We start from the raw sequence: 12,150 nt of genomic DNA on the forward strand, positions 1-12,150 counted from the left end.
GAAAACTCTTCTTGTGAAATATTTCTGGACTTTCTCAATTGTGTTAATATCAGATATGTAATGTGGGTTCCAGACTGATGAGCTGGATTCGAATATTGTTCTAGCAAATGTTTTGTATGCTGTAGTTAGTAGTGTAATATTATCAGAGAAAAAGCTACGTAAGATTAGATTAACAACTCTTAATGCCTTTTTGGCTATGTAGTTACAGAGGACTCTAGCACTTGGATCATTAGAGATGAGTATTCCAAGGTCCTTTACAGAGTTTGGATCATCAACAAGGTCTTGACTATTCAGCCTGTATTTTATTTTTGGATTTTTTTTGCCAATATGTAAGACAGAGCATTTATTTGTTGAGATTTGCAGTTACCATTTGCTTGACCATTCTGATACATAGTCGAGGTCTTTTTGAAGGGTAGCAGTATTGTCTGTGGTGTTGAATAGCTTAACATTGTCAGCGAAGAGAACGCAGTTGCTCTTAATATGATCACAGAGGTCATTTATGTAGAGTATGAAGAGAGTTGGTCCTAGAACACTGTTTGGGGGACACCACTGTTGACAGGTACAGAATTTGATATGACGCTCCCAATTTTGACCATGTGTTATCTGTTTGCTTCTATCCAGTTATGCAGTTGTCCAGAGATACCATAAAATTTTAGTTTTAGGAGTAGTTTGTCGTGTACCACTGAATCAAAGGCTTTACAGAAGTCTATGTAGATTGTGTCTATTGCTTTGCCCTGATCGAGTTGCGTAGTCTATATGTTTTTGCAGTGTAAGAGTTGCAGATTATAGGGTATTTTTTTCTGAAACTCATTCACACCAATGTCCTCAAGATGCCCTCAAGTTGCTTCGTGGATAGCAGTTGATGATCACATTGCAGTCTTTAAGAGTTCATGTGCTTCATTTATGGATCATGACACATTTTGGGAAGAGATCACATAACAACTTCTGCTTTTGACCTGGCTGAGGATGATTCCTTCACATGTAATGACAGGAGTAGTAATTTATGTAGTGCTGCAAGCATGCCAAGCATTTTCCACTCCTCATTACACCCCTAATTGAGATATTGGACTTAGCATTAGTTCCTGTTTGTAGAAGATAAAGTATGATGACCCTGGTTAAAATTAGCTTATCTCTGATGGCATTGGGAAGCCTGCATGGAAATATATCTTGGAGTAATATTCTTTAACTCTCAACTTTGGGCAGTGAAAAAAATTCCAGAACTGAAGCAAATTTAGTGAAATCAGCTTTTCCTACTGAAATAAATTTCTTTCTATCATCTCTCTTCTCTTTGCAAAGTAATTTTCCAATGGTTTGTCTCTTGCCTCTTCCAAGATCCAGTAGAAGAGTCTATGCTTGCATTAGACTTTTCTGTCGATCCAGGGTGTGCATTTATCAGAAATAATATAATTTCTGGGAACTCCAGAGATGGCAGATATTTACTTTGCATACCATACTTGCCTATTCATTCACAACATAAATTTATAAGTATTGATAGAAGTTAAAAAGTCTGTGATCTCTTCCCACCTCCTTTTTAAACAGCCTTCTGATTTGGAGTCAAAGAAATGCTGTCTCCGTTTATAAAATATGGTGTTTCTTTAAATGCAATAGAATGCTGACAGGCAGCTGGAAATCAATGTTTATAAAAGGCATGGGGATTTTAACATTTATGCCCATGTTCTTTATACCATGTGCCTAGTCAGGAATTTTTCTGATAGGGAGAGAACAAGCAAAATACTTCCTCTAACTGTAAAAGCCATGTAGCAATAGCAATAACACTTAGACTTATATATTGCTTCACAGTGCTTTAACAGCCCTCTCTAAGTGATTTACAGAGTCAGCATATTGCCCTGAACAATTTTGGTTCCTCATTTTACCAACCTCGGAAGTCTGAGTCAACCTTCAGCCTGGTGAGATTTGAATTGCCAAATTTCAGGCAGCCGACAGTCAGTAGGAGTAGTCTTCAGTATTGCACTCTCACCCCTGTGCCACCATGTTTCCTGTTCCAGTCATAAAACCATATATCTCACTTGTGTGTCTTTCACAAAGGACTCAAAATTATGTAAAAATCTTACTGATGGATCAGTCTGTGGTCAAATCTTTTATTGTTTTGGGACGATAGAGAGAGATCTTTTTCAAGAAATCAGCTTCTGTCAAGCTTCAAAAAGGCACTTTTGCTGTTGCAGCTCTTATCTCTTCTCAGCTTGCCAATGAACTGGGGGTGCGGGGAAGGGGGAGATGGAATACAGACATCAAGAAGACATATGTGAGAACCAAGGACACTTCAGCAGGTGTTTGCCAGAGCCAAAAGACTTTTGTATCACAATACCAGGAGACCCAATTGAACAATGTTACCTGTCTTGGGGCGGGGGAGGAGAGGGAGAATCTAAACTTTAACTATATGGGTTTGCACAAGAAGTAGTTAGATCTGGTTTTGCTCTCATCTTTGTCAAAGTGAAGTATTCACTAAAGTTTTGCATGAAGAGATTGAATCGTCTCAATCGCCGTGCTTGCTTTGGTTGGGGGTTCCTCTGTTGGAACACTGATAGCCTCAGTGTCTTGATTTTAGGGATGCTTGCCCTTCCCTTGCTAATGGTCTCCTTTCCCAGCTCAGAAGAAAGGAACCGAGAAATTCTCCCAACAATATGATTGACATTCACAGAAGAAGTCTGTAGTCACTTGTGGCATTCTATTTCCTTTGGTATCACTGCTCAATACTGATCTTTTACCACCTGTAAGTTGTCTTCTGACAAAATATAATTTCTTTTCTTTCATCTTTAGACAGAGGATAAAGAGTTTGATCAACTGGAAGAAAAGTTTCAGTCATTGGCATCCGCTATAATTGATCTGAAAGAGAATGTGGCCTGCTTTCTGGACAACACAGAGGTAACATTTTTGTATCTAATGTTCAACCAAACTCATGGAATTAGAGCACACTTTGAAAGTTGACTAGAGGTGTCTTTTTGTGGTTGACAATTCAGCATTGTCTCTATTAATGTTTCTGAGATTTCTTTGAATCATGACTGAAGAGAAGTCCACAGTATTAGTGATGGAACTCTGTAGGGACACCTTAAACTGCCACCCTTATCCGCTGCTCCATCAAATGTGGCCCGTCAATTGGGTTGTAAAGCTGTTAGTAAGAATATAGTTACCTTGATGCAATATGTCTATTTTTGCAAGATGGGAAGCTACTGAGTCTGTTTAAGAAAGTCTGCGCAAAAGATGTGGTAAAACAAGTGACTGCCCAACCAGTATGTATCTGCTAATTTTCACTCCTGCTTGAACTTCAGGCAGTAATTACAGTAACGTATATGTCATTTTTAGGGACATGGTGGCTCAATGGCTAAGACCCTGAGCTTGTTGATCAGAAAGGTCAGCAGTTCAGCAGTTGGAATCCCTAGCACCCCATAACGGAATGAGCTCCCATTACTTATCTCAGCTTCTGCAGTTCAAAAGCATGTAAAAATGCAAGTAGAAAAATAGGGACCCCTTTGGTAGGAAGGTGCTCCCTGCACCTTCGGTGTTTAGTCATGCTGTCCACATGACCACAGTGCTGGCTCTTTGGACAGTGCTGGCTCTTTGGCTTTGTAATGGAGATGAGCACCGCCCCCTAGAGCCAGAAACGACTAGCACATATGTGCGAGGGGAATCTTTACCTTTGCCTTTATGTCATTTAACTGTTGTCTTGGAAGTAATCGATATGATTTTCCATCTGTATACATGCATTCTTTTTCTATCAATACACTCTGAATATGTGGGAGGGGATATGTATTCACAAAGGAACAGCTCAAAATGAAAACTTTCCCATTCCTAATGAGGGAACCCTAGTCTGAACCTTTCTTTAAAGTTAATGGACTTTAAATGGGCTCACAACCAAGATTTTGTGATTCCCAGCTGCAAATAATATGACGTTCAGAAAACCGAGTAACCTTAGCCTTCGGTCACCTGTTACTATCATTCCTCTTTCTTCAGGGAATTGACCTTAGAGAACTTGGAAAGAGGGCAATAGGCAATAGGCAAAAAAGAAAGAAGAGTAGCTAAGTTGGGCTTCTAAGGATTCCAGTGAACATTCAGAAGGAAAATACCAGTTTTTATAAATATTTGAACAGAACCTTGGAAGCATGTCAAGATATGCTGGTAGGAAGTTTGAAAAAAAAATGCTTAAAAATAAACCAGAGAACTTCAATAATGTCCACAGAATTATGAGATTAGATGTGCATCAAAAGTTAGCTAAAAAAGACAAGAGGCTCCACACTAAAAGAAACCCCACTCCTCTTTTATGGAGCATAATAAGAAAAGCAAATGAAAGAGGAGGGGTGGAGGAAACCCAACAGATCCTTCCAAAAGGGATGCAAAACATTTTCTGGGCTGAGAGCCATGGTCAGCCAAAAACTGCATTCCCCCAAAATACTGAGTGGTGCCAGATCAAAAGCTAAATTTGATGTCACTTACATGTAATTAAATATAAGTAATATGATTATTTTCCAATGATGTATTTAATTATTGCTTCCATCTGTCATATTAAAAGTTAGTGCTATGCCAAATATGTACCGTTTTTGTGAAGGGGTTATAGAAGCGGAGCAAATAGCACTGGGATAAGGGGAGATGTTGCTTGACTTGGTTGGTACAATTTTCCCCTTCTTTTTCTCTCTTTCTTTTTAAAGCCTTTAATAGCCCTTCTTTCTGTGTTTCACTATTTTGGCAATGCTGTGGTCAACTAATCGCTCTCAAAAAGAAGATAGAAAGAGAGTCCACAGAGTCCCAGTGTATGCTTTAGGTGTGAGCATTTTTAAAGAAAAGCAGCATCGGTCATTTACAAACCATGTTAATGTGACTCCTAATTCACCTTCTTCTTTCACATGAAATAATGATTTCCACAAATGACTGGCCTGGCATTACTGTGAAATTTCAATTTACCTGATGCAAAGGACCAAATTCTGCTGCGATTTAGTCTATTGACATAATGAAGTTATTGCATAATACATCCACAAAATGTGATCTTTTATTCTGTTTGTCTGATCACCCGCAAGTTGCCTTAATCAATCTGATGATGTACCCTCCAATTTACTGGACGTTTGTGAATAACAGACACCCTTTTTCCACAGAGTCCATTAAATTTCTCTATTTAGAAACCTGTTTAGTATTGCAATTTAATACCAACATCAGCCACAAGATTTTCAGCAACGCATGCAGTCTTAATGTATCTTGTCATTCTCCTCTGCCCTACAGTGCAATTATAAAAAGACCAATTCCTGTCTAGTTCAGTTTTGATTCCCAAAGAGTCCAGACAACCTTCTCAGTAGAGACCACAAGTAAGACATTACAACACTAGCCTTTTCCTGCTCTTTCTCTACGGTAGTTCAGGGAGATACTTTAAGAACCACTGATGCACATTTCTGCTATGAATTCGAGGATTTCCCTTTCAAAATGGGAGAATCTGTTGTCAACTGCAATGTCCATCAGGAGCCATTTGCTGAATAAATACTTCTCTCTGTCAGAGCTAATCTCCTGCCAAAACCATTTCATTGTAGGAAATTTTGAAAAAACAAACAAAACTTATAGTGAATTTAGAGAAAGAGATATTACCAACTGGTTGGTAAAATGTGAACTACTTCCCTAAAACAGAGGGAAGAATTATTCAGAATTCATTCTGAATAATCACAAAACTATCTTAACCTTAAGATATAAAAGGGCAATGCAGGGAAAAGTTAACTCTTGGACATAATTGCTGTGCCTCTAATATTATGAGGCAGTAAGTTCAAATAATTCTTCAAATTATGAAGTGGACTGGAGTGGACTTTAATGGATGGTAATCTATGCCATGAGCACAAATAGTGGGTTTTAGTAGTAGCAGCACATGTGTGGATTAACTTTAGATCTGATTCCTGTTTGATGCTCACTGTTATAAGTACACAGTAGTGAAATGGCATAGAGAATGGCAGCAGAGGCAGATCTTTATAGTACCACAGATATGAAAGAAGAGCCTGGGAGATGTTTACCCAAGATTTTAATCTTGCTTGCCATTTCCAAATATTAAATTTACATCTGTTCATGGGCTGCTCATCTAAATTTTAAAGGCTTCAGAATAGAGAAATATTCTTGTGAGGGAGAAGTAATCCAAATTTCCCCCCAAAAGGGGGAATTTTTTTCTTCCTTCAAAACATTTTGCTTCTCTTCCAAGAAGCTTCTTGGATGAGAAGCGAAACCTTTTCAAAGACAAAAAAAAAAACCCTCAAAGAAAGTCCAGTTGCTTTTGAAAAAAGCATCTTTGAGAAACCATGACCTGGTTGATTGAGAATTGCCATAGACAGAGAGAAAAGGGATATATTTTTGTAAGAATTAAGCAAGCCCTATCCATTAAGAGTTTTAATGTGGAAGCAAATCTTAGAAAGGGGACATAGCAGATATTCAAGCTTGGCTGAACACCAGACTGTCTATTGCTTCCTTTTTATGTCACAAACTATCATGCCCCTGTCAGAGTTTGAATCCGAGGAGGAAGACAGGAAGTGGGAGTGTGGCTCCATTAGCTGTGGAGGAAACTGGGGAAGGGCAAAGACCGGCTGGGCAGAGCAGGAGAGGGAGAAAAAGGGAAAGGGAGTTCAGAAGAAAATCCAGACCCAAACCCTCTTCATCCTAGAACACCTTGGGAGGAATGCTTGCATGGCTTAGTGGGGAGGAAAGGGCCCTGATTCCCTTCATTAGGCACACCTGGGAAGAGAGTTTAAACAAGATGCAAGCTGAGAGTGGTATTTTCTGGGAACAAATGTGAGTTTATTTTGTGTTGACCGTGGTTGGAATCCTTCCAACTGGGTTGATTTCCCTCACGTCTGGAATTCCTTCTCTTGCCCTGCTGGATTAATTACCTCACCTTGCCTTGATCAGACTAATAGTTAATGTTTTTGTTGACAACATTTTGGACTTGAATCTCTGCAGCCAAAAGCTGTTCCTGGAAGACTTTTTTTCTAGACCAGAAGGTAACCAGGACATTGGGGGCAAAGTTGTAGCTAATAAAGGAACTGCTACTTATTATTTGACTGTATTGCCTTTGTGCCATGCCCCGGGTCATCACAAAAACAGTGGAACCAACCAAGCAGCACCAGAAGAATAGATTATGTGTTGTCTGACTCTCCAGAACTAAAACTGGAAATAATACGTTCAAAATTGTTAATAGCATTTTTGGTTGAAATAATTAATGGTGAACGTGCTTCAGTTTAGTATTTGGGGAACATTTAAATTAAATGTCCAGGAACAATCATAATTCTAGCAATGGAATTATGTAAGAAGACAAAAGGAAGAAAAAAATCCAAAATTTCTGGCATACCATATGGCAGGTAGGATATTGGGAATATAATATAAATATCCCCTTGGTTCTGAATTGGAATTTGGTCACTGAATTTGCAGTGAGTAAACTTCTACCATAGGCCATTAAATGTGAGGACCCAGGAGGAATATTAAAAAAAATATGAGGAGGGGAAAGAGGAAAAGGAAGGGGTGGTTGCAGCACACATGATGTCTTCTTTGAAATCAAAGCATCCACCAAAGTAAAGAAAATATATGTTCACCAGCTACAGATGCTCCTCAGAATAGGATGTCAGACTCAATTGGTAAGCATGTTTTCCCAGAGAAAGCCTTTCTTCATCAGGAACCTACAAGAGATTTCAAATCTGATGCAACAATTCCTCTTAGACCCTGTTTCAAAATGTGTAACCACAAGGCACATTTTAAACATTTAAATTTTAAATAGTTTAAATAGAGCTTAAAAGACACCTAAAGTGAATTTGTTTGGGTGGGTGGGTGGGAGATGATGGGGAGGTGTTAGATTTCCAAGGGAGGTCAGGCCAAGAAACCGACACTGCAGGAATTCTAGAAATGCTACTTGCTAGAATTCCTTATTCATTCACAGAATCTTGAAAGCCTGTAGAGAACCTCCTCCCTTTTTAAGGACAAAGTCGCAGGGGTGGGATTCAACCGGTGTTACTACCGGTTTGGTGATTACATGCCGCGCAAAGCAGTTGAGGTTGAAAAAGCAGGAAATAAAGGTCAGGTCAGGTGGGCAGGTGGGCCAAACAGCAGCAGACACAGAACTGGTTCGGTGTCTGCTGCTCTTCAGAGCTATTGGTTCTATAGAGCTGGGAAGAAGCGGTAGCATCCCACCCATGCAAGGTCAGGGGAGAGGTTATCTCATTCTGATTCTCATGCTTTTTACTTTTCCAAGGCTGAGTAATCATTTCCCACCCGCTTCTCAAGGTGTTCTCTTGTGAACTACATTCCTCAATAGAAAACTAACATGTTTATGAATGTTTAATTGGAAGTAGACTCTGATCAATGGAAACATCTATGTAAATGTGCTTATGAATTCGGAAAATGATTCACTAAAGCAAAGTTTTGGAGAAGTATCATGAAACATGTGCATTGATTTTTGGTCACACCAAACCAAAACTTTTACTCTGACCTCAGTACACAGATACCAGGACCCTCCCAGAATGAGACTTCACAGCAATATCCATAGCATAATTGCCACCACCTATTAATGATACTTGTGTGTTGCATTTTCACTGACTCTTTGTGTAAGCTGCAATTTTGAAGTAGAAATCCAAACCACACCTGGACTGTATCTTTATTTATTTGATTTGTGTCTTTCCTTTATTATTTCTATAATAAAAGCTGGACAGTGCTAAATGTTAACCTGTGGTCACAATTCACCACTTATTGAATCTATCATCTGCACCTCTATAACTGTCTAGTTTGGTTCTGCAACCCAACAAGACAGACACAGACTTCAGAGAGTAATTAAAAACTGCAGAAAAAACAATTGCTACCCACCTGCCTTCAATCAAGGACCTGTATACTGCACAAGTCAAAAAGAGGGCTGTGAAAATATTTACGGACCCCTCACATCCCGGACATAAACTGTTTCAACTCCTACCCTCAAAACGATGCTGTAGAGCATTGTACACCAGAACAGACACAAGGACAGTTTTTTCCCAAACACCATCACTCTGCTAAACAAATAATTCCCTCAACACTGACCAACTATTACAAAGTCTGCACTACTATTACTATTATATTTTTGAGATTTGATTATTAAAGATCCCTAATAGAAAGAGTTCTGGTTTAAATTCGATCTGTTCTATTGTCATTTCCTCCAACAATTTTCTAATATTCTGCCAATATTTTTGTGCCTCTGTATAAGACCACCTCATATGGAAGAAAGTTCCCTCCTTTTTTTTTACATTTCCAGCAATTCAGACTCATGTTGGGGTGCATTTTCACTAATCTCAAGAGGGGAAGGTGCCATCTGTAAAACATCTTATAGGCATTTTCCTTGTAGGCTGCCGATTTTGTGATTTTATTATTTCTACTCCAGACCTTCTCCCACTCTATTAAAGTGATACCACGTCCTATATTCCTACTCTAGGCTATCATATTCCCTTTGACAATTTCTTCCTCTAATTCTGCCTCTAGAAGGTAATTATAAAATTTTGTTATATTTTTTTTATCTGGGCCTAATAGAATTTTTTCTAGTTGCTGAAGTTTATTATTGATTCTAAATTCTTTCTTATCCTGTTTGTATCTACTCTGGACTTGAAGATATGCCCATCTATCGATTTGTACTCCCTGGTCCTGAAGATCTCGCCACAATTTCAAATTTCCTTGCACATCCAATAAGTCCTTGTATTTAATCATCTTAGTAATATCCAAATTATTTGGGTGGATCATCGCTTCCATTGTTGAAATCCAGATTGGTATTTTTAAATAATGTTTTCTCCTTATTTTCTTCCAGTTAGTCAATAATGCATCTCTAATAAAGTGTCTGTGAAAGTATTTCTGGGAGGTTTTCCCGATATCCCATAGAAAAGCATGCCACCCCCTCTGTAGGTCGTGACCTTTTAAAACTAATATTCTCTTGTTTGTTAAGTTCACCCATTCCTTCAACCATACTAAGAAGGCCGCACTATAGTACAACTCCCAATTTGGAAGGGCCATCCCTCCCCTGCTCTTCATATCTTGCATTGCCTCATTTTTTTCCTTTGCCAAATGAATTTTGCGATTATTTTATTAAGTTCTTCAAAATACTTTTTGTGTACTTTAATTGGTATCGTCTGAAATATATAAAGAAATTTTGGAAGAATAGACATTTTAATCATTGCAATCCTGCCTAATAATGAAAGTTGCTTTCCTTATCTTTTAGATGTTCCTTAGTTTCAAACCACATGAGGATGAACTGGATATGGAAACGTACATTACCCAACCGTATTGTTCCCTTGCAAAAAAGCTTCACAGCACCATCTTTCCTGTCTATGTAAGTATCAGTTTGCCAAATTTGGGAGGAGGGAAGGATCGGATTGATTCATTATAGCCTTGCCTTCTCACATTTGCAGGCAAACTGGAATTTTGGGAGTTGTAGTCTCGGCATATCTGAAGATGATAATGATGATAAACCATTGTGAGATAACAGGGTTTTTTTCCAAGGAAAAATCTTCATCTTACCTAACGAGCCAATGTCTGAGAAGTGGAGCATAATGTGATATATACATTCCAAAATTTCAAAGCAAGTTCTTTGAGATTTTTCTAGATTATCTAAGATTTCTCTAACTATTAGGCACGTAGCAAGGAGAAGGACCAGAGACCCTCAGTCCAAAGGCTTTGATCTTCCACAGAGCAAAGGAGGTCAAGATTTGAGAAAAAGTCTGCATCTCTTCCTTTACAGAAGCAGAGGCTGGAGCACCTGGTATATAAGCCACTGTGCAACTTATCAGAGACTCTTAGAGGCCCCCAGAAACTGATCAAGAAGCGATCAGATAAGCTGCTTGACTATGAGGAATATGAGGAGAAGAGGAATGAGACGGGCAGCGTGACCTATGAGGAGGAGGCTATCATGAATGCCTATCTTGGCATTAACTCCTTGCTTGTGTCTGAACTTCCTACATTCAATCAGGTGGCCCTGAAGTGGCTGGCCTGCATCCTCTGTTCTTTCATGACTCTTCAGAGGGATCTGGCCAAGCAAATCCTGCACGAGGCAGAAGGGGAGATTGTCCAGGTAAGAGGCGATTTCTATTTGATTGTTTCCCCCTGCATGCAACCAATAGGCATATACTTGAAGAAGAAACTGTAGCATTTCCCTGAAAACACAGAAATTGCAGTCCATAGCCTAAAATATTTTTGTGCTGCTGTGCAGCCTGTTATGGATGGTATAAATAGCAGGAGACCCAATACCAAGTTTAAGAAAGAGAAAATATATAAATATAGAATTCTTTATTGGCCAACGATGATTGGACACACAAGGAATTTGTCTTTGGTGCATATGCTCTCAGTGTACATAAAAAGAAAAGATACATTCATCAAGAATCATAAGGTACAATACTTAATGAGAGTCATAGGGTACAAACAAGCAACCAAATCATACTAGGAGCCAATCAATATAAATCATAAGGATACATGCAACAAAGATACAGTCATACAGTCATAAGTGGGAGGAGATGGGTGACAGGAACGATGAGAAGATTAATAGTAATAGTAATGCAGACTTAGTAAATAGTTGGACAATGTTGCCGAAAAATCAGCTGTGAGGTGCAGTGCAGGTAAGGGGGTAGTGGGGGTGGCATGGGGGGATTGCGTGCACATGCACAGGGGGCACATTGCATTCTGGGTGCTGGCACATGAGTGTGCACGTGCTAACACGTGCACAATTTTTGGCACAGGAGCCCCAAAAGGTTAGCCACCACTGCCCTATAGCATCATTTTGAAGGTAGGAGTTGAACCAGTTTATGTCCAGGATGCGAGGGGTTGGAAACATTTTCACAGCTGCCCTCTTTTTGACTTATGCAGTAAACAGGTCCTCAAAAAATTAGGACAGTAATTGTTTTACACATACTCTTTTTCAGTCATTTAATTCTAGGCTTGCTCTTACAGCTGCCCCATAGACATCTCTCTGCAACTGAATTTTGGAAAATGGTAATGGATACTTTAAAACAGGCTGAAGATCAGCTGTACTTTTTCCAGAAGAAGTTTGATACTGTTTTGCCAAGCCCCGTTGTGCAGGTATGATGCTACTGGAAAAGCAAGAGGGTATGCATTTACTGGTGCACAATTTCCTTGGTTGACCGATGGCTAGTTAACTCATAAATATCTGGCAGGGGCATGGAAGAAGCA

At 39.1% G+C, this 12,150-nt stretch overlaps 1 protein-coding gene across 1 annotated transcript in view; it reads left to right on the forward strand.

The window, feature by feature from the left end:
- ARHGEF37 (Rho guanine nucleotide exchange factor 37) overlaps positions 1 to 12,150 on the forward strand; it is a 47,744-nt gene that overhangs the window by 21,039 nt on the left and 14,555 nt on the right. The window contains 4 exon segments of the mRNA XM_026696358.2: positions 2,779 to 2,883; positions 10,190 to 10,300; positions 10,709 to 11,038; positions 11,911 to 12,039. Coding sequence (XP_026552143.2) covers positions 2,779 to 2,883; positions 10,190 to 10,300; positions 10,709 to 11,038; positions 11,911 to 12,039 — 675 coding nt within the window.

The sequence above is a fragment of the Pseudonaja textilis genome, chromosome 2 (assembly GCF_049901715.1).
Source record: "Pseudonaja textilis isolate UNSWEBS1 chromosome 2, rPseTex1.2, whole genome shotgun sequence".
NCBI classification, from domain to species: domain Eukaryota; kingdom Metazoa; phylum Chordata; class Lepidosauria; order Squamata; family Elapidae; genus Pseudonaja; species Pseudonaja textilis.